At 37.5% G+C, this 23853-nt stretch overlaps 2 protein-coding genes across 5 annotated transcripts in view; one reads left to right on the plus strand and one right to left on the minus strand.

The window, feature by feature from the left end:
* The window catches only part of LOC106054371 (lipoxygenase homology domain-containing protein 1-like), a 96696-nt gene that overhangs the window by 15749 nt on the left and 57094 nt on the right, over positions 1 to 23853 (plus strand). The window lies entirely within an intron of this gene.
* Positions 67 to 22712, minus strand: LOC106054374 (uncharacterized). Its single transcript, XM_013210205.2, has 3 exons — positions 21886 to 22712; positions 17485 to 19573; positions 67 to 2690 (listed from the first exon to the last, which is right to left on the minus strand). The coding sequence occupies exons 1-3, from the start codon at positions 22042 to 22044 to the stop codon at positions 2590 to 2592; spliced, it is 2349 nt and encodes a 782-aa protein (XP_013065659.2). The 5' UTR covers positions 22045 to 22712; the 3' UTR covers positions 67 to 2589.

Raw genomic sequence — 23853 nt, forward strand, 5'->3', positions numbered from 1 at the left:
TTCATAATTCAATTAAAACTTTATAAAATGTTTTTAAAGTATGATGTTTTGAACAAACACTTAACAAAAAGGCACATCATTTTTTAATTGAAAAAAAAAAAAGAAATTCTTTTGAAAGGTAATTTTTTTTTAAATTCACAATAAATTTTACAACAGTCTTATAGTATATTGCAAAGTGTAAATAAGTCAGTAAATAATGGTAAGTCAACTAGCTAAAAACATATTGAGGATGGGTCTTTTAATAAAAGTTGTAAACTTTTTTGATGTTAGTTTGGTAACATGTTTTTAAATTAACCTGTTAACTACCAATCAAATTTTAAATGTTTACATTTTATATAAGTATATTAAAAAAACAGATATGCACTCACTTGTAAAGCTAATATATTTTATAATTTGATGTCAAAAAATGTTTCAATTGCTAAATAAATTAGCACATTACGCAATTTCAATAAATACACTAATACCAAATGATAGTAAGTGCAGATGCCATAAAATTATTAAAATATTTAACAGTTTACTTTAGTGATTTTCTTAATCATATAATTATAGCTTGAAAGAAGCATTGATTTTTTTCCTTTCCATATAATGGGCTTTACACATAGTACCTCATTTGCATATCATTACAGAATTATTTTTTGTTTGTGTGTGTGCAAACAAAAAAAGGCCTAGATTACAAAAACACACAAAAACAAAATGTATGCTTTAGGTCTAGTTTATACATATTAGAAGATTATGTTGTAAAACATTTCTTTATTACAATTTTATGTACAGTTTATTATTGAACCTCTTTCATGACAATATGGCATTTATATTATGACTCATCTCTCACTTTCTGTAGACCTTCCCATACTGCAATTATATATATATATATATATATATATATATATATATATATATATATATATATATATATATATATATATATATATTTGTGTGATGTTGATGTATTCTTTAAGATTCATTCATTTCAATATAAATCTTTATTGTTGTCCTGTGGGTTCTTAATGCCCTTGTGTGCATGGAAGGTGTGTGTGAAAATAGATATAAAGATTGAATTTGAGGTCAAATGAAAAAAGAGAAAAGCAGAGAGGCATTAAATAGTCGACAATTAGGAAAAAAAAAAAGACATTTGACATTATGCTTAGCTTCCATATAACACTCTGCCAGTCATGAATTTATTCTCCAACCAGCTAATTCAAATGTTTAAAAAAAAGGTTTTCTTCTTTGATTTTTTATTTTTGGTTGAATTAAGAGTAAGATATGCATTGGTGAAGTCTTTGACTCTCAGTCTAAAAGATTTTTTAAAAAAAGAATATTAATCCTAGCATTTATTTAGGGCAAAATTTTTTTTTCCAGCTGCTAAACAAAATAGAAACATTTTTTTTTTAAAGGGGCATAATCTTTCCTATACTAAGAGACTGAACTAAGTAATGCAGGCAGTACAAATAGCATTGATCAGATCTGTCTTCCAGCACCTATGCCATATTTATACATTCCCAAACAAACATGAAACAACAACTAAACAGTACACATTCATACATAAATATTGCTTTTGTCTTAAATCAGTCTCTCCCCGCTCCCCTTGACACTCATTTGGTTTGAAAAAAGTAAATTTTGCATTTATAAAACGAAAAAGTTACATAGGCTTATATTATCATTCCATACTTTCAAACTGTTGGTTTTCTTATCTTGGCATATCTCCAATTAATTAGAATTGTTATAGATTAATATACATAAAAAAAGTTAACCCTCATCATTATTTTTAAGGCAGTGAATTCCTTCACCCACTTGAGTTGTCAGTGAAAAATCTGTCTAGTTGGCAACTTTAATTTTGCAAAGGGAAGCAAACACAGTGGGTTCATTTTTTTTAAAGATATTTATTTTCGGTTGTTTTTTCCTCTCCCTCCCCCCTTTCTCCCCCATATTGGGTTTATTTTATCTGTCACGCTGACGTCCATTGTACATCGATGAAATTAACCAACTAAACACACGCGCACAGATAACCCCCACCAGATTTTCTTTAATAGGTCTTTCAGTATAATCAGTTTACCTTTTTTTGTTTCTGCATTGTAACCATTGCGTTCAAAACGATTCTTTTACTTCAAATATTTCATTCATTTGAAAGTTTATTATAATTTCGTGTTCTTATAATATCATTTGAGCATATGATCATCTGAAGTGGCCTATGTTTGGAAGTGTTTGTTTTTTTTTATTTGTACGTTGTGAAATGAAACTCTTGACGTGACATCATTTGTCTCATTCAAATGAGAAGTTGACGTCTGCGCTTAAAAATGTCCACTGGATTCTGTTTTGTTTGTATTAATAAACAATACAAAATGTATCACTTATTTGTAATCCCCTTAAACGACACGAAAACAAAAGAAAAAAAAATGCGCATCCTTTTCCTACGCACGTTCTTTTAACAGGGTTGTTGTTATTTTGTTATTAGTTTGTCCCATATTGTAGGCGTACGCTTAGCATATAAAGTTCCAGACGAACAAAGTTGAAATATGGCGGTTTGTTCAGTTCTGTTCCACCGGAGACAGCCTTTTTTTTCCTTCTCCCCGTCTGTTCGCTTGGTGTTGGATGTTAAGGGATGGTCAAGCCGCACTCGTACCAGTCTGGTGAAGGCTTGAGTGTGCTGAGAGTGGCCAGCACGGGCTCCTCGCCCCACTCACTCCGAGCAAAACCTGAAACGAGTCAAAGGTGGAAAACATTTTAATGTGGATATAAAATATGTCTTTAAACTAAATTTTTTAAATTGCACCTAGCCAGTGGTGTACATAAGTGCACCTAGCCAGTGGTGTACATAAGTGCACCTAGCCAGTGGTGTACATAAATGCACCTAGCCAGTGGTGTACATAAGTGCACCTAGCCAGTGGTGTACAGAACTGCACCTAGCCAGTGGTGTACATAAGTGCACCTAGCCAGTGGTGTACATAAGTGCACCTAGCCAGTAGTGTACATAATTGCACCTAGCCAGTGGTGTACATAAGTGCACCTAGCCAGTGGTGTACATAAGAGCACCTAGCCAGTGGTGTACATAAGTGCACCTAGCCAGTGGTGTACATAAGTGCACCTAGCCAGTGGTGTACATAAGTGCACCTAGCCAGTGGTGTACATAAGTGCACCTAGCCAGTGGTGTACAGAACTGCACCTAGCCAGTGGTGTACATAAGTGCACCTAGCCAGTGGTGTACAGAACTGCACCTAGCCAGTGGTGTACAGAACTGCACCTAGCCAGTGGTGTACAGAACTGCACCTAGCCAGTGGTGTACAGAACTGCACCTAGCCAGTGGTGTACATAAGTGCACCTAGCCAGTGGTGTACAGAACTGCACCTAGCCAGTGGTGTACAGAACTGCACCTAGCCAGTGGTGTACAGAACTGCACCTAGCCAGTGGTGTACAGAAATGCACCTAGCCAGTGGTGTACATAAGTGCACCTAGCCAGTGGTGTACATAAGTGCACCTAGCCAGTGGTGTACAGAAATGCACCTGGCCAATGGTGTACAGAAATGCACCTAGCCAGTGGTGTACATAAGTGCACCTAGCCAGTGGTGTACAGAACTGCACCTAGCCAGTGGTGTACAGAACTGCACCTAGCCAGTGGTGTACAGAACTGCACCTAGCCAGTGGTGTACAGAACTGCACCTAGCCAGTGGTGTACAGAACTGCACCTAGCCAGTGGTGTACAGAACTGCACCTAGCCAGTGGTGTACAGAAATGCACCTAGCCAGTGGTGTACGTAAGTGCACCTGGCCAGTGGTGTACATAAGTGCACCTAGCCAGTGGTGTACAGAAATGCACCTGGCCAATGGTGTACAGAAATGCACCTAGCCAGTGGTGTACATAAGTGCACCTGGCCAGTAGTATATCTATGTGCCCGTAGCCAGTGGTGTAACTATTTGCATCTAGCCTGTGGCGTACCTATGTGTACATAACCATTGGCGTACCCATGTGCACCTAGACATTTCTTTAACATTCCTCCCCTTTTCCCCTATCAAGCCAGGCCCCTCCAAGGGCAGTAGCGCCACTGGGATGGATGTGTAGAGAATACAGAACCTACACAATTAGATTAAGAAATATATCAAATCTTATGTTTTAGGCTCTAACTTTCTACCTAGGATGGTTTGTTAAACAAAATATAAATAAACTCGATACTTTCGACTTAGAGGCATTAACTACAATATCAGTCTGAAAACTGGAGAAAAATTGTATAAATTGACTTGCATGTAAGATTTTTTTTTTACATTTACAAAGAGTAGGTCTGAATCACAGCTAAAAAAGACTTGCAAAAGTTTGTAGCAATTTAAACAGTTGTCATATCAGTTTTATACACGAGACTGTCTTACGAATTTATTTTTTGTTGTTGATTGTTAGACTGTTCCATATAGTAAGGATACCTTTATTGTTAGACTGTTCCATATAGTAAGGATACCTTTATTGTTAGACTGTTCCATATAGTAAGGATACCTTTATTGTTAGACTGTTCCATATAGTAATATATATAGGATATAGTAAGAAACCTTTTTCTTTTTTTTTGCCGCCGACGAAAAAAAAAAAGACGTTTTAAAACATAATAGTTAAATATGGCGACAGAGTCTATAGAATTGCGCATAAATTTAAAATACTTATTGAAAGAATATGCTTTTGTCAATTTGAGGTGAGTTCTGAGACCAAATATTTTTTTAGTCGCCTTTTTCCAATTTGTACTAAATCTGAGATTTTTCTATTGAATAAATAACTTTGGGACTATAATTCACAATTTTATTCTTGAATCCTAAAATAAAATAAAAATAGTTAAAAAAAAAATCTAATCTAGGCTACCTGATTTCTTCTTTGTCTTCCGATTTTATTTTTTGTTTGTTTTGTTCAGAGTTTTGTATTATAGGTCTTCAACTAAACGAAGTTACAAACAAGCGTATTAAACAAAATTAATAAGTTATATATTAGATTTAAAACAAATATTTTTTCAAAGACATTTTTTTTCGGCGTCGACCCTCAAAGCCTTAATCTAAATCCGTGGAGTGTCTATTCTTTTCAAGGAACTCATCTGTTGTATTTGCAATGCACTTAGGGCATATAAATTTATATGAAAATTTAACACAAAAATGAAAACATTATTCAAAGGTTTCTTAAAATTTAGACATTTTGCGCACGTCAAAACAGTCGAAGTTTGAGAAACACTGCTCTAGTTGTAACATGACCACTTTTTGTTATATATATATATATATATATATATATATGGATGGATGGATGGATGGATGGATGGGATGGGATGGGATGGGATGGATGGATGGATGGATGGATGGGATGGAATGGGATGGGATGGATGGATGGGATGGGATGGGATGGGATGGGATGGATGGATGGGATGGGATGGGATGGGAGGGATGGATGGGATGGATGGATGGATGGATGGATGGATGGATGCTTTTATACATAGGGTTAGGGTTTCTGGGCGTTAGGGCTAGGGTTTGGAAAAAAATCGCCCCCCCCCCCTCAAAAGTTCTGGATCCGCTAGTGAATCATACCCTTGATGTATCTGAAATTATCTAAAATCCAATCATACCCTTGGCGTATCTAAAATTTCCGCAAAACCACACATAAGACTGAACGTGAAATCAACAGTGTCTACTTTTTGTCTTTCTGTCAGGGTGGGACACTGTGGGATTCAGTGTGAAAGATCTTTTCTATCATATACCCTACAGATTAATGTGTATCTATGTTTTTGCTTCATGTCTGAGCTGCTTCCTAAACGTTCTCGCTTGTGATGTAGCTAAACAGACACACTTCTGACAAGACAAGCCTGCACGCTCCCAGGTGCCCATCATTTCATCTTCCAATACAGCTGTAGCTTCTCTCCGGTCCTGTGGTTTGTGACACATAGCACTTAAAGAAATAGAGAGGGTGATGGGAGAAAGATACGTGGGAGAGAGAGAGAGAGAGAGAGGCAGAGAGTGTGATAGAGCTTATACACCGGACACTAATAATGAAATAAATTATTGCTTTTAGAAAGACATTTTGATTTTCATCTAACAAATTAAATAGTCACTGTCTGTTTAGTTGAAGGCCTCTTGACCAACACGTAAGCGTGTAACAAAGTATCACCTATTTCCTGTTTAAATCATTTCGTCCACTGCCCACCCTGACTTTTCAACTCACACAGTCCATGACACCCACTGAATACATCATTCAAAATTATACAAACGCGCACTTTTAATACGAGATAATCTTCCACATTTCTTGTGTGAGGTCTTCAAATCAAAATTGTGGCCAAATTAATTATTTAGCGTTGTTGAAACTTTCTTTGGGATTACATGTAATGAAATATAAGTATAATTTAATCATCTTGGTATAAGCAATATATATATGTCATCTCATCATTTCCATCTGACCCTTGACTTTCATGGCAGGGGTGCTGTGACAGTTGGCACAACTAAATCCCTCCACATTCCCTATCAGCAGCTGTTCTTAGTATGATAGCCTATCAAGTCAAGACAGAGCCCTGCCATTCTCTTATGTTACATTAGAAATCATATATATGTTTGTAGGGAGTAGATCTATATGCCGTTGTTTTCCTTTTTTTTTATTGTCGAAAAAAAAAAACATTACAAGATAATAAACGGAATGTCTTGTTTACTACAACTTATCTTTGGACTTATCTCCGACCATATCCTGGATTTTCGTTATCCTCGAAAACATTTAAATAATTAACAAAACGATGGCTTGAAAACTATGTTCTATACCAGTGATGCCCAAACTACGGCCCGAGGGCCAGATCCGGCCCGCGAAGTGGCTTTAACCGGCCCGCCTAAACATGTTTACAAGCACTTCATTGAGTAGACAAACGTTTCACTAGTAAAACAAATGAAACCGATCTTACATAATAGCCATACGTGTGTACGTAGGCCAAATAGTTCTACGGGTTTATAATAAAACTATATAAAATGGTTTATTAATATTTCTTTTTTTTTTTATCTATTCGATGATGTGGCCCGCGACACGAGTGTCTGAAATTAAACTGGCCCGCCGGCCGAAAATGGTTGGGCATCACTGTTCTATACATATTGCCTTTGCCATCAAACCGGAACTAGCCACCATTTCGAGATGTGCTTACTAGATAAGTAATGTCTTTTTTTGTCCTGATTAATAATCATCCCCGTGCTTACCAGGTGTAAGATGATTTTACCAGAAGTTTCCAGTGGCGGATGAATACCCTCAGCCCTACGTAAAACCTGAGAGTAGGGAAGGTCAAAATGATTGGCGTATTTTGTGCTATATATATATTGTGAATGTAGGCTTCTTTTTTTTTTTTTTCCAAGGGTTCGCTCTAGGCGGCGTACGGCAGCAGAAGTGGTCTCTTGATAACTCTCGACTTGACGCAGAGGGAACTTACTAAGTTTGGCACTTTGCCATTTCGCTGTCGATTCCTGTATGTGCATATGGCTGTAGTATAATAGATTTATAGAAGATGGTCTCAACATTTAGGAAAGGAGTCTAGATCTATGTTTTTGAACAGTCGCACAAAGAGGGCTGAGAAAGAGAGCATTTTAATGTTAATTAGCAGACGTTTTGGCGCAAGCCATCTGATTGTCTTGGACAGTCTTGGTTCAAAACCAGGCATGTGATAGAATGTAGAAACGTCCAGTCAAGTGAAAATTAAAATGTTACAAAGAAAGAAAGAAATATAGACAGACAGATAGATAGATAGATAGATAGATAGATAGATAGATAGATAGATAGATAGATAGATAGATAGATAGATAGATAGATAGATAGATAGATTGATAGATAGATAGATAGATAGATAGACAGACAGACAGACAGACAGACAGACAGACAGACAGATAGATAGATAGATAGATAGAGAGAGAGAGAGAGAGAGAGAGACGCACGGACTGTCGAGCAGACAGACTGACAGAGGTAGATCTGGAGAGATATCGGTTGATTGATCGAGATAGTTCCCAACTTTGATGAAAACTCTGTAGTTAAGCCTCTGGTTTGCGGTTCTATCGTGCTAGGCTAACCTCAAGATCCAGACCTGGAACACATGCGTCCAGTAAAAAGACGGTGCTACAGATTCAAAGTCTAATGAAATATCTAGGGCATCTTCTTATGTACGGATTCACGCTCTCTCTACCGAGCTTTTTTTAGTTTTTTATTTTTTGGCTTTTGTTTAGCTGGGGAGGCGGAGGTTTTTTTGTTGTTTTTTCGGTGGCAATTTCGAAAGCTGTTGACGCAAATCTTCTTCGTGCCACCTAATGGCGCCCTGTTTGCGATAAACACGTGCTCGTTTCCGCCTCACCCTAGCTAAGTTTTGCGTCCATTAGACGGGCTACTATCTGCTGCCAGACATCTTATCAACGCTTTCTCTGCTGCACAATTTGTGTGTGTGTGTGTGTCAGACGTAAAGTTGTAGTTGCGATGTATATCATCTTACACGTGATTGTTTTCTAACAGTCTGTTTACTTTAGGCAAAGGGCGCCCAGGAGCTTCATAGAACTGAGGGGGGGGGGGGTAAAAAGAAAAAAAACGACTTTGGAAAATACATGTATGAGCCAAGTCAAAGTGGACACACGAGCCATGTGGTGTGGCTTGGAATGTCTGGGTACAAATAATTAGCGTAAGCTATGTCTTGATAATAATTGCAATGTCTTCGATTCCGAAGCTTAAGGATGAGTGCATGTTTCTACTTGGCTTCTCAAACCCAAAGTCAACTTGAATATATTTACAAAGCGTATACAACTCACTCTGTCTGTCTGTCGGTCTGGTAAAAAGTATGAACATGTTTTTTTTCTCCCATTTGCGGATCAAGTTAAAACGTTCTACAACTATTCATTAAACTTGACAAGGCATGAGTCTTTTAACAAAATTAAACAATTAGTTGGAGATTAATTATTTTTGTTTGATTTCGAAATATGTGGGATAAATGCTACTTAATGTGAGAATTGTTTTGTTTGATTTCGAAATATGTGGGATAAATGCTACTTAATGTGAGCTGTGATATATTAGTTAATTATTTAGTAATAACTGATAAATATAGTTTTATAAAGCAGAAAGGGAGACACATCCCGTAATTTTCAAATAAAAGGCAGTACTCAGCGGTTGCTTCCCTTACATAAGCTTTGTTGTTGTTGTTTTTTTAAGTATTTTTTTTTCTTCTTTTGTTTGTTGCACATTGAATTGTCTTTTTAGAAAAGTATTTTTTATGTTTTGTTCTTGTATGTGTAATGATCGTCTTGGTTTGAAGCACTTTAAAGTTACGACCGCTGCCTGCCTGGTCGTGTGCTATACGCTTTGGACTGTCGTTAGGAGGTTCCGGAGTTTAAACCCTGCTCGCTTCCACCCTCCGCAGGGATTATGAACTAGGATGTAATTATCTTCATTTCTAACGGAACGACGGAAACTTGTAAAACTAACATTGAGACAAAGCGTGAATAACTTACTGAAATGTAAAAAAAAAAATCAATAAAAAAACGATAGATCTAGACTTATTGTGAATAATAACTTATGAATAATAACTTGACATAATAGGTTCTTGACCTTTAAACCCACTCACCCCCAGCCCCATCGTTATGATAAGTTTTGTTTCGTTACTTTACGTAAGCACTTGAATAAAGATCCTTTCCTAGATTTCCATTCATATTTTTGAGTCATCCACATCCCAGTGTTCCAAAACATGAACTAGTTGAAGCTGATTGGGAGAGTCGTCTGGCTATGTTGATCAATCCCTGATGGTGAGACACAGAAATGGGATATAGACGGAGGCCAAAAAAAAAAAAGGGTTTGGGGGGGGGGGTTGAAGGTTGTGACACTAAGATGCCAAAGGCAGCACGCGATGACCTTACCTGTTGCTGGCGCAGGTGTATTGTTTTTTTTTGTTTTTATTTTTTCCCACCTTGATAATGAAATCCATGAAGTTATCTGCTCTCACTTAAAAGTGTGAGTCATATAAATGCGTTGAACGCGCGTGAGCTAGCTCACATATTTACAATCTTGTTTGACTAATCTTGGCGTAACAAGCGAGTGCAGCAAACGTGAAGATGACATCATTGTCAGTCATCCGGTTTGTTCCGGTGCAGGCCAACGTGTCCTATTTGACTGATGCTGTTTTATCCGGCAATTTTTTTACAAAGCTTATATCAACTCATTCAGTCTGTTCGTTTGTCTGTCTGGTAAATTTTTTTACAAGTTTTTTTTTCTCTCACACCAAATCTCGGATCGAGTTGAAGTTTTGCTCACATATTTCTTGTACCTGACAAAGCAAGAATCAATATAAAAATATGTAATTAGCTAATTAATTATTGGTAATTTAATTGTTTTGTTTGTTATCGAACAAGGGAAAGAAATTGTAATTGACAGGTGTGGCAGTATAAGTTGAATTGGTCGTGCGGTTTGCACACTGGACTGTCCCATCCCCCTTCGTCCTGCGGGAGGTTTGGACTAGGAAGTAAACTATAGTCAACTCTGAAGGAACATCCGAAACATGTAAAACATTTTACAAGCAAACATTTTACAAACACTAAATAGCAGCGCTGGACTTAACCATTGTGACCAAGAAGTCATGGAAAGAGAACAAGTAATCTACTATGTATATTTACAGGTCACTAAATAGCAGAGCTTGACTTATCAATTGTGGGGCCCTATGCGAAACGGATTTCGCGGGGCCAAGTTTAGGTAGGGAAGCGGATAATAAGTGAAATTTTAGAGTTTGTGTTAGAAAATAAATTCGTCTAAGCATTTTATTCATTCTTTACTACATACAGAATTACTTTACGAGCCTTGCGTGTAGCAAGGTCATACAGTATATCATAATAATTTTAAATTTTAAACGAGACATTTGAAACACAGTAATCTACTTTTGTTTAGGTAAAAATAAAGTATAAAGTAGCTTAGACAAAGAAGAGAAAGCAATGTGGAGAAATGTGTAGTGGATATCAGTAACCTAATAAAAAACATTTCATCTGCACCTTTGATAACCTTGGCAAGACCCTAACATCTTAACAATGTTCTCTTCTAATCTTGACCCTAAATTGATATATTTTTTTAACGCTACAAATTTAGAATCCAACCGAGCACCAAACTCCACCTTGCTTTTAGTCACGGAGTGTGGGGCGTGTTTCTGATGTAACAACGAGTACAACTTTCACGAGTAATTAAAAATATAAACAGGGGAGTGAACATTGAAATGGGGGAAACAAGCGAGAGACGAGTCACAGAGAGTTGTATTTTGTCAATGATGTTCACGCTATTTCAGTTGTGTTTCTACATACATCATGTATACGCTATTTCAGTCGTGTTTCTACATACATCATGTATACGCTATTTCAGTCGTGTTTCTACATACATCATGTATACGCTATTTCAGTCGTGTTTCTACATACATCATGTATACGCTATTTCAGTTGTGTTTCTACATACATCATGTATACGCTATTTCAATCGTGTTTCTACATACATCATGTATACGCTATTTCAGTCGTGTTTCTACATACATCATGTATACGCTATTTCAGTCGTGTTTCTACATACATCATGTATACGCTATTTCAGTCGTGTTTCTACATACATCATGTATACGCTATTTCAGTCGTGTTTCTACATACATCATGTATACGCTATTTCAGTCGTGTTTCTACATACATCATGTATACGCTATTTCAGTTGTGTTTCTACATACATCATGTATACGCTATTTCAGTCGTGTTTCTACATACATCATGTATACGCTATTTCAGTTGTGTTTCTACATACATCATGTATACGCTATTTCAGTTGTGTTTCTACATACATCATGTATACGCTATTTCAGTTGTGTTTCTACATACATCATGTATACGCTATTTCAGTCGTGTTTCTACATACATCATGTATACGCTATTTCAGTTGTGTTTCTACATACATCATGTATACGCTATTTCAGTTGTGTTTCTACATACATCATGTATACGCTATTTCAGTTGTGTTTCTACATACATCATGTATACGCTATTTCAGTCGTGTTTCTACATACATCATGTATACGCTATTTCAGTTGTGTTTCTACATACATCATGTATACGCTATTTCAGTCTTGTTTCTACATACATCATGCATGCTTTTTAGGAAACGATACGTTCATTTTTGCTTTAAAAAAGTTATTTCAAGTTTTAATGAAGCTCGGCATTAAGAAATCAATGCGCCTACAACGGTTTTGTTTGGTGGACTGTAAGGAGCTACAACCTAACAACCGTATATCTCCGCCTATTAGCTACTTTGTCTTTTTGCGACACCTAGTGTAATGTGTGTAGGGGGCGCGGTGGCTGAGTGGTTAAGCACTTGGGTTGCGAATCTGGGGTCCTGGGTTTAAATCTCGGTGAAGACTGAATTTCGGGGATTTTTAGGGCGCCCATGTGTCCACCCGACTCTTATGGGTACCTGACTTTCGTTGAAGAAAGTAAAGGGGGTTGGTCGTGGTGCTGGACACATGACACCCTGCTCGTTAACTGTTGGCCATAGAAACAGATGCCCTTAACATCATCTGCCCAATAGACTGCAAGATCTGAAATGGAAACTTTTTTTTCCTTTACTTGTGTAATGTGAGTGTAATGTTTCAATAGTCCCCCCCCCCCAAACCCAAATCCCCCAAACTCCCCCGCCCCCGCCTGTGTTTTTCATCCCCATCAAAAAGATTGTCAATCTCGAAACATTGTGTGTTGATAATTGAAGACCTTGGCCTCGGCCACCCATAAAGTGTGATGGTTCTTTACGCCATCAGCGACGCGACCAGAGTGCAGAAAAGTGAGGCTGGCTTTCCCTAAATCAAACTCACCACAGCTTGCCTTTGATGCTCGCAACTGTGGCACTCACACTAAGCAGTAGCATATGACCTCACGAGATGAGTTATCTCAAGCTCACCGCGCCCTTTTGAATAGTTTCAAGAACAAAAAATAACATGCGCACTCAAACTGGAAAATAAGTTAGGTCATCCAGAAAAAAAAAAGTATAAATTCAAGTTTTCTAAATTTATAGTGACTAAATCTTTACTTATTGTTGTTAGTTTGTTGTTGTTGCTGTTTTTAAGCTTATTGAAAAGTAGAAAAAAAAAACAGTACTGATAACTTTAGTAGAAATGTGTAAGGAAAGAGAGAAAAAGTAGGACAAAGAGGAGACGAGGGTAGAAGTAGGTGAAAGGAGCTCGAAGGAGGGGAGAGAAAGGAGTTAGAAGAGGTGAAAGGAGCTCGAAGGAGGGGAGAGAAAGGAGTTAGAAGAGGTGAAAGGAGCTCGAAGGAGGGGAGAGAAAGGAGTTAGAAGAGGTGAAAGGAGTTCGAAGGAGGGGAGAGAAAGGAGTTAGAAGAGGTGAAAGGAGCTCGAAGGAGGGGAGAGAAAGGAGTTAGAAGAGGTGAAAGGAGCTCGAAGGAGGGGAGAGAAAGGAGTTAGAAGAGGTGAAAGCGGACGCGAAGAAGATTTTTTTCGGAGGAGGAAAATTTTTTGCTTTAAATTTTCCCTATGATTTTTTTTTCATTCAAATTCAAATATTTGAAAAGAAATATATAAACCATTCTTAGCTGATGCTGTCAGGCCAAGTGGTCAGTAGGGTGCGGTATATGAAGCCGGTTTGAGTGAATTTTCCATCGTTCACTCACCCCTAAAGGATACCTGATAGCTGTAGGGACAATGTGTGTTAAGTCGTTGTTAAGCCACATAATCTCTGTTATAAACTACTGATCAATGAAAGGTGTGAATGTCCAACTATATTTCAACGATTGCAGTTTACGATATTTAGTACATCAAATTATTGAACTACCGAGGGCCTGCATTTCTAAAAAATGTATCTCTTACTTTTTAATAAGTTGTATTCATTGTTTATGTCCCCCGTTGAAAATGTGTACTTTTTCTTCTTCGAAATCTTCATTGTACGAAGATCTTTATGTGTCCCAGTTTCGTCTAGCTGGCTACAACTTTCTCACTAAGCACTTGCTCTCTGCGGAACGTGTTATGGTCGAAGTTATTTCGCATCTCTAGGGATGTGCGAGTCCTTGTGGCCAGCCACGAAATGCGTGGATCGTTTGAAGTATAGAGAAAGGATTGACTTTCGGGCATCTGTTCCAAGGAGTTCACAGACAGAACGTGTAAGAGCATGCTTTTATCTAGGTCCTATTGTTTGGATGACTAAGTTATCCATTCTCAAGTATAGGAAACCAGACAATATTCTAAACATTTTATCTAGGTCCTATCTGTTTAGATGACTAAGTTATCCATTCTCAAGTATAGGAAACCAGACAAGTAATATTCTAAACATTTTAGAAATCCAGGAAGCCGAGTGGGCAGACCAGAGAAAAATATTTCGTTTTGTTTGGTTCTATTAATTATAAACACAGATTAATAATAACTACAATGGCAATGACAGAAACATAGTCAACTAGAGTATTTTATACAAAGGCTGAAGGAAAGAAAAGAAAAAAAAATACGTATGAATTCTTGAATTAGATAATCGTTAAAGGCTGGAGATCCTAAACGAAAATTATTTTCAAATTATGACGGTGAAAATGTTTAGTTAATTGAGTTATGAAGAGATGACCAGTAGCTCTACACATAACTCTGACTAAATAACATTAGTATATGGCGCTAATTGTTACCGCGAACTGAAACGCTTTAATCTTTGCCGAAACGGATGCTCTGCCCAATAGATCTATTGAAGTTTGCCCCCGGTAATTTCTGTTTTCTTTGATGCACGTACTTTTGGATAGACTATCAATGATAACTAAGAGCATGAATGATAATATTCCGTGATACTTTTAGTGCGTGTTGGTATGTTCCTCTTTCTGAGTTACACCTCAAACTCTTATCAAATATATAACATTATTGGGTTTTTTTTAGACGTTTTTATATTTTTTTCACTACCTAATTTTCTTAGGGGGGGGGGGGGTTACTTACTTTTTCTGTGTTTTCTTTACACACAAACACACACATACATATTGTTAGGATAAGAAATAGTTTTATTTGTAAATAGTTATCTTGGAACCAAAAGACTAACTAGGGTTACAAATAGATGCCGACCAGGGCAGGGTGAAGTACTTAGTTATAGAACAGGACAAAGCGAAGTATTTAGGTACAGACTAGGACATGGCCAAATACTTTGGTGCAGGCAAAGACATCGTCAAGTACTTAGGTACTAACTAGGATATGACCAAGTACTTTACCAGGACATACCTTACTTAGTTCTAGAGCAGGGCAAAGCCAAGCACTTTGGTACAGACCAGGACATAGCCAAGTAATTAGGTGCAGGCAAGGGCATGGTCAAGTAATTAGGTACAGGTTAGGGCATGGCAAAGTACTTAGATACAGACCAGGACATTGCCAAGTAATTAGGTTTCAATCAAGGACAGGCCAAGTACTTAGGTAGAGACCAGGACATAACCAAGTACTTAGGTGCAGGCGAGGTCAAGTAAATAAGTGCAAACTTAATATGACTAAAAAAATATAGGTGTAGGCTGGAAGATAGCGACTGGAAAAAAATCACTTTGTTGGCCACACCCAGTCTAGAAACAGAAATTCTGAAGGTGGCCGCCATTCGATCGGCTTAGTTATTTCTCTGTTTAAAGGGTTTTTAAAAAAAATGCGGCTAGGTAAAACATGTATTATATTTTTCCAAAACTATTCCGATTTCTGCCATTGAACCCTGTTCCAGCAAGGTAAACAATTTTACTAAATCATTTCAAATACTTGAACAACTGTGGGGTAGAAATATCCGATGCCAAAACTTTTTCTCGGCTCACTGCCAGAGTTCAACTCCTTTTTTTTTTCTTTTTTTTTTTCAAGTTACTGAACACGTAAACAAGCTGTTTCACCCCTCCCCCCTTTTTTTTTCTCTGTGTCCCAACACACACACACAATTCAATTTCATTTGACTTCCAGTCAGTCTCTTGCATGTCATGTTCATCTACTTCGTCATGTCTACTGCCCATCAGACGATATCTCGAGATTGTAGGCCTACAATTTGAGCCATGAAACATTTGTCCAGATCTATGTTACTCACGGACTAAGTCAAGAAATCTGTTAAAACAGTTGATAAGTTGTTGTTTTTTTTTAGAAGCAGTAGAGATGAAGTAATTGGCAATCGTTGTTCACATTCGGTAGGGGTCTATCCGTCTAAATGTAGGCTTCTTGTGGCGGTTTCCTTTGAGACTTCACTTGAGATATTTGTTTTAATAATTGGATTTTTGTCTTTTTAAAGTAATGCATACACTCGAGAGTTGTTGTTTTTTTAATCAAAAATTATGTCAACTCACTCTCCATCTTTCTGTCTGTTTGGGTGGATTCTTTCAAAACGTATGTCAACTCACTCTCCATCTTTCTGTCTGTTTGGGTGGATTCTTTCAAAACGTATGTCAACTCACTCTCCATCTTTCTGTCTGTTTGGGTGGATTCTTTTACACGTTTTTTTTCTACTTTTCCCATTCTCGGATGAAGTTGTAATTTTGCGCAATTACTCATAGTCGAAGAAAATAGGCCTACAGGAATCTATCCAAAAAAATTACTAATTAGTTCATCAATTAGTGTTAATGAATTACTTTTTTAAATTTAGATAAAGGGGATATAAGCCTTGCAGTATTGAGAGATATAACAGTTACCCTGCATAAGTTATATATATATATATATATATATATAAATATATATATATATATATATATATATATATATATATATATATATATATATATATATATATATCGGTATGGACAGTATAGAGGGACTTCCTATGGTCCGACAGTTACGCTGGGTAGGACACGTATCTCGTATGGGAGACTAACGTATGTCAAAGGCAGTCTTTTCTTGGTGAGCTAAAGGTGGTCGAAGTAACAGAGGCGCCCCACGGATATGCTTCAAAGACCAGCTTAGGTGCCAACTTGCCTTGGCTGACATAGAAGAGAGCACCTGGTTGCATGCTGGAGGTCACTCACGAAGGCCGCGGGATACAACTTTTCAGACCAAAAGAAAATCCGCTGCCTAGGACAAACGCAGACGGCGAAAAGAAAATCTAAATCGACCACCTGCTGACAATTGTTATGCTTGCCCTGGATGTGGCAAAATATGTAGATCACAGCTGGGGCTGCGAAGCCACGGGAAATACTGCATCCCTCACTAATCATCGGACTCGAAGACAAGCCTTATTATATATATATATATATATTCATTAGTTAAAGCCGTTTTCAAGATTCGTGTCTACCCACCCAGGTTTTTTTTTGTACCTATGAAGAATTAGCAAGCTAATCAGAGGAATTGTAAAAACAGAATTATTTGACAACATTAAATGACGCAGACATTTCAAATCCTCATAAATGATGCCCTTATGAATTTAAGAATAATATTTTACGAAAAGAAAACGCAGCACATAAAAATAAAAGTTGTCACATAATAGAAATTCAACTACTGAATTGTTCATTGTCTGTCTTAATACTTGTGTTGAATGGATTTTAACAACAGAAACAGTCTACTCACCCTGTGTAAAATAAGTCGTCCCCCTGAATGGACTCAGTTTCACTTGTGATTTGGCCATAGCTCCAACGAACTCGCAGTGGTCTTCCCCTAGACCATAAAGGTCTCCGACGTTCAAAAATTTGGAGTGCAGTGAGTTGGACAGAAATATTTTGTATCGTGTCGGGGAGCACAGTACCACGCCCACCAACTTGGCGTGGTGGAATTTGAGTTTCTTCACGTACTGCTCACCGTGGCACTCCGTCTTGGAAGAGTCGTACTCGAAATTCAAGGGAAGCCACGCGTCCAGAACGTTTAGTTTAATTTCAGTCTTCAGCTCCATTACCTCCTTAGCAGTGCTGTTGATGCTGTGGATTAGGTTGAACTGCTGGCTCTCCAGACTATCCAGCTTCTTCCTGAAGTCTCTGTGCTTGCTGGCCAGCTCGTTGACAGCGCCCTGGACTTCATCTATCTCCTTATCGTTTTTCAGCTTGTTTTTCATGTTCCTCTCGAAGCTGGACAAGTCGATCTGAAGGAGCAGCACATTATCCTCGTTGACCCGGATCTGATCGTAAATCTCTTTGAGCTTGTCGCGGTAGGTGTTGTTGAGCTTGTTGATCAGGATATTGACGGCCGAGGTGACGTTCTCCTGGGCGGACTTGCAGTAAGATTTGATGCTGGTCGCGTTTTTGTCTATAACTTCGCGTACCTCCCTATACTCTTGCCTGCTCTCGTTCCTGTAGTGCTCCAACGACTGCTGGTAAACGAGAACGAGTCTTTCAAGCTTTTTAATCTTCTTGCCTTGCTCGTCGAGCTCCACCTTGGACAATGGATCCGCGCTGAGGTTTTTCTTTATTTCATTGACAAGAGTCTCCAAAGGATTTAGTTTGTCCATTTTAAGGAAAGAGTCTTTGAATCCCTGAGATAACGATTCTACTTGAGAGATTGCAGATTTCGTACCGTCGTCAATTTCTTTTAACTTGGCTTGGAGATCTTTGACAACCTGCTGGTTTTTTTCTTCTTGCAGTTTGATCTTCTCTTCAATGGCAGCAGCTTTTTTGTCAATAACGCTGAAAACCTCCGCCAACGGGGTATACAACATGGCAGTGATCTCGTTTCGGAGTCTGTCCGAGTCAGTCTGCTTGTTGTGCTGATCGCGGATCATGTTCTCCTTCCACGCTTTGTCTTCTTCCACCTCGTTGTCTTCAGTGTTTGGTTTGGAAGAGTCTGTCACGTTTGCCTTGTCACTTTCATTAGACTTGGCGCCGATCCTGGCGGCGGATATGTCACTGTTAATGTCTTTTCTCACCGCATCTGTCGTCTTTGATTCGTGAGGCTTCTCGATGGTCTGGCTAAAAGTATCGTTTGCTTCGGAAACGTTATCGACAAGAACTATTCCAGATGTTACGTTTGAATTTGTTATCACAGACTCTGGCTCAACGATTGGCTTTGTGGTATTGCCTTCCAGCTTGTGCAGCGGACTGGAAGTAGTGATACCTGAATGACTAAAGGTTGTCGCACCACTCGAGAAAAACAGCGTCTGAGACAATGTCTCAAGGGAAGTTACATCCATAATTTTTTCCAGGATTTCGCTGTTTGCTTTATTTTTTCCAGTTGGTGTAGTAGCGGTGGTCGTGGACGCTGGCTGAGTTTTTTGAGTTGACACATCTGAGTTCTTTGTAGGCAGCATCCTGAAAAGCTGGTTATAGAAAAGCACTTGCTCTTTAACATACGTCTCCAGCCTTTTGGTATAATTTTCAAACTTGCCATTCAGTTCAGTCTGTATCAGCGTTCTTATCACGGAGCTTGACGTCAGCTGACTGCTTTCCAAGTGTTCCGGAGCTGCTTTGTCGTCCAAACGTTTTGTTTTACTGCCGATAGAGAGCGTCATGTCTTCTGGCAGCTGATCAAAGGCCTTCTCCAGCATGGCTAGTCGCTTCTCCAGTCGACTACTGAACTCATCCTCTTCCGAGTCTTCTTTCAAGGCTCTACTCAGCTTCTCAATCTTCTCTGCGTTGAGCTGCCTCTCTTTTTCAAGCTGAAGCTTCAGGTCGGCCACCTCCTGTTTGTAGATATTTACTTTCATTTCTATCGCGTTGATCCGCCGATTGACCTGCAAAAGAGAGAGCGAGAAAACATCAAATAAACCGCAATGTTATCGCAATAAAGATGTATTGTTTCCTGCACATAAACTAGCTTTGAAAAAAGTATGCATCACATACCAATGCTTTTCCTAGACACATAAAACCCTGCACTGTTCCTTAATATTTAGGCTAAAAACATGCTTCTTACTAGTAGCTAGTGGTTTTTTTTTCTTCCGCTTTTTGTTTGTTTGTTTTTACAAAAATCCTTAAGTTCTGAATTTTTTTTTCTAAGGAAAATAAAAATAACTCCGTTTTTGCCTTTTTAAATAGCTATATAATGCATAGAAGGCTGTAAAGCTAAATAGATCTGTGTTCTTCTTCTTCTTCTTTATCAAATAGACAACAACAACAACAAAAAAAAAAGCAAAACACAAAGTTTATCTAAGAGGAAGAGCCCTCCCTTACAGCTATATCTATCAATAATGTAGAAGCTATTTCCCGTATTCGATATCAAACGAAATAATTATTTACCAGTAATTGATTGAATACTTGGTAAAGTTTTTATTCATTCATGTTTTGTAATTGTTTAAAGTATTAACTTGAGCGGAGAATGCGTGTGTTAACAATTATTTAAGGGGTCTAAACCCTACTAATTTAGCCAAATCTGTGAATACTGAAGGATTAATCTCCATTGTTGGTATCAGTTAGATAATATTAATTACTAGTAATTATTGACTAATTGGTTAATGTTTTGTATTGATTCATGTTTTGTCTACGTCAATGAATAATTGTGCAAAGTTTCAATTTCATTTGAGAAAGAGCGTGGGAGAATTAACGTGTACACACTTTTTACCAGACAGGCAAACAGACAAACAGAGTGAGTTGATAGAAGTTTTGTAAAAAGCTTCACGGAGCATGTATAGATCATTGGGATACACGGAAAACAACATTGGTTTCGTCTGATGTAGTCAGTGAAAGTCAGAACAATGTTTTCAAACTAGGTCTAGATCTCTAGCTAGATCTTCGCAATGGCGATTGTGTGTTTGTGAGTTTAATTGAAGGCGAGGCTTAAAAACGAATTTTGACATTTCTGACGAGTTTTGAGTTCATAATAAAACACGGTAAACCAAACATCCAACTCGTACATATCTATGACATTCACGTTGAGTCGACATCATGTGAGTATTTACGTACTTTAGATAGTGTAATTGCTTTATGATAAAAATATTTTTGACTTATATTTTTTTTTGTTTTGTTACATAATTCCATTAGATTTGAAAGTCTTGAATAATTTATACGACTGTTAACTCAGATCAATATGACTTACTCTTTTGTCATTGCATTAGTACTTTTGTTAGGTGGGTGTAATATTCGCAATAACGATTGCATTTATATTTTAGGTACAAGACAAATTGAAATCAGTTTTTTTTTCGTTTGACCAAACTTGAAATTATTGACCTCCCTTTCCCTCCTCCAGTTGAATGGAGGGATTCTTTTGATGCAGATCTATGTAAGGTTCAAGCTCCAGCAAGGACAATGGATTTAAGATTTGGATTTTATGACAAGAGTTTCTTAAAGATATATTAACTATTTATTTAACTTTTAAAGTTGATAGTTGTTTGATCTGATGAGTCCTGATTGCAACGTTCAGATCAAATATTACAACATTTTAAGTGTTTACATTTTCATTCAAAGCTGCTAGTAAAAAAATGTCATGTTTTAAATAAAAAAAATTAGTATATATATATATATATATATATATATATATATATATATATTTGCACCATTGAATAAATTGACTGTAACGAAATATTTATAAGAAATTACATGGATTCTGAACATCGAATTAGTTAATGAACAGGTTTATACAAAAATAATGTGTTGTATTTTGAGTTGAACCCTTAAGATTAAATCATGAAAAAGTCTTACTCTCGTAGGTGTATTTTTCTTTCTTTAAAACATTCAATTTTGAATCCGCATTTTTTTTAAGTTAGCTGGGTGTGGAAAGTCCAAATTAAAAATCATCTGTTAAAAGTATATAATTTGTATTTATTATTTGAGTTAAACTAACTGCAATTACTCGAAATCACCACTAGATACAGATTTATTATTGAATTCGCCCGAAAAATATTATTTAAAAGTACAATTTCAGTTCAATTTTTGAATCTACTTGTGTAGCCCAATGACCAACTGCTCGTGCTAAACTCGAGATCAAATTTATTAATATTTGAATCTACTTGTATAGCCCCATGACCAACTGCTCGTGCTAAACTCGAGATCAAATTTATTAAACCTTGAATCTCAGTTCATCAGGAAAAAGAATAATAAAATAAGAACTGACCTTCTCATCCAGTTCACATGAAGACTTCATCTTATCTCTAGGGACTATAAAACTTAGTATACAGTTCTGCTCTAGGTCCAAGTTGCTGCCCAGGCCATAAACCAGAGTGGACAGTGTCCAGAAGGAGAAACAAACCGCCGCTATCGTCCGCTCCACCATTTTGAAATCGAGTTGAAGTTTTTAATTTGACTTCGGCTTGCCCCGAACAAAAAGATGGGTGGAAACTTCAGAAGAATAATTTCTTGATGTCAATCCAAAAAAAAAAAAAGGTATGGAACATAAACACACTCCTTAAAAACATTAGCAGCTAATTAGTTCATGACAAGAATCAGGTCAGTGAGGACACTGAATGAAAGACCTCTTCAGAACAGCACGTGATGTGATACTTGTAATGAGCAGGCAGTTACAGAACTAACAAGTCTTACAGTGTGGGGACACAACAAGGCTATTCACTTATTCACACCATGACCATTTTCCTGATAATTTCTGGCAAAGATGTCCTGTAAAAAATGTTTGTTTACATTTTTTAAAAAATATCTTGCACTTGTTAAAAACGTGTGTTCCTTTTCAAATAGAAGAAATTGTTCGGTCTGAACTTAATGTGACGTAAGCGTCTTTTCATCACGTTCTAGAACTAGTGGATAGGAATGGCACCTGCTCAATAAATCCATGGTTCCGAATGAAGTTGAAAAACGTATGGACGAAACACTGAGTTGATGTGTTTTCAAGTAATCTTCAGCTTGGTTGTTCTTCTTGATGAGTGAAATAATTTAGTTTATCAAATGATGCTTCTGTTAGTTCCTTCCCTCCCTTCCCCCCCCCCCCTTTCTCTCTCTCTCTTCTCCCCTTGCTTGTTTTCTTCTACTTTCGCACTATTTGATTTCTGCTCACTTCTTCCCCCCCCCCCTTTTTTTTTTTTGCGACGGCAAGGGCGAGAACTTTACGAACATGCTCGATGCACGAGTTATCTGCCGGTGGGAAAGCAGGAGGTCACTAGCACCGCAGACGTGAGCAGTTTTTATGGCGGCGATGATGGTAGTGTGGTGATGGTGGAGGTTGGCTGCTGGTGGTTTTGATTTATTCACAACATTGCGTGTCAAGGCCCGTGTCACAATGCAGAGTTGTCACATTCCAAAAGCAGTGCCACGGGCTGTTGTCTTCACTTTCTGGTCTAAGCAGTGTCACAGGCTGTTGCCGTAACTCTCTCGTCTAAGCTGCCCTGGACTATTTGGATTGCAGATCTTGTCTGTTTTTTGTTTTAAAAAGATATCGCTCCAGAAAGTGAATGCCCTCCCCCCCCCCCATCCCCTTTCAATTATTATATAGATGTTATTTAAGCTGTCTATCTTAGAATCTCCCCCAATCTTTCTCTCTCTCTCTTTTTTACGTTTTTATTTAATCAACATTATATCACCTCCACATTTCTCCTTATCTCTGTCCTTTCTTTATCAAGTTACCCTGTTTTATTGCGTAAATAATGTAAACTGGATCTTACAAATGGAAATGCTAGCAGGACATTACTGAATTTAAAATGTATCATGAAAATCATCAATCTCTTAAAGCGAAGTTTTTTATTTTCATCCGGACTAGCGTTCATGCACTGTTCAAGTTTTTTTTTAAAAGTATTTTGTACAAAGCGTATATCAGCTCCCTCTGTCTGTCTGTCTGGTACACATTTTGAACACATTATTTCTCCCACATTCATTCTCGGATCAAGTTGAAACCTTACACAATTGTTTAATGTACCTAACATAACATAAAAAAATAACCATTTATGCAATTAATTATTGATAGTTAATTTTTTATGGTAAAACGGGAAACAATTGTACAGTATTGAGATGCATGTATTTTTTATATTTCGCTTGTAAAATAATGCAGCGCAACTTTGTTCCATTTATTTTGTGGGTACCAACTTCAACCGAGCAGTTTTGTAATGCCATGTGACAGGAATACAAAGGCATCAAAAAG

Source organism: Biomphalaria glabrata, chromosome 10 (assembly GCF_947242115.1).
Source record: "Biomphalaria glabrata chromosome 10, xgBioGlab47.1, whole genome shotgun sequence".
Lineage (NCBI taxonomy): Eukaryota > Metazoa > Mollusca > Gastropoda > Planorbidae > Biomphalaria > Biomphalaria glabrata.

Bases quoted from the DNA above. Each gene is read 5' to 3' on its own strand.
- LOC106054374 (XM_013210205.2), bottom strand. From the start codon at position 22,044: ATGGTGGAGCGGACGATAGCGGCGGTTTGTTTCTCCTTCTGGACACTG. The intron at 19,574-21,885 runs GTCAGTTCTTAT...TCTCTTTTGCAG, and splicing joins CATGTGAACTGGATGAGAAG to GTCAATCGGCGGATCAACGC. The intron at 2,691-17,484 runs GTGAGTAGACTG...GACTCGTTTCAG, and splicing joins GACGACTTATTTTACACAGG to GTTTTGCTCGGAGTGAGTGG.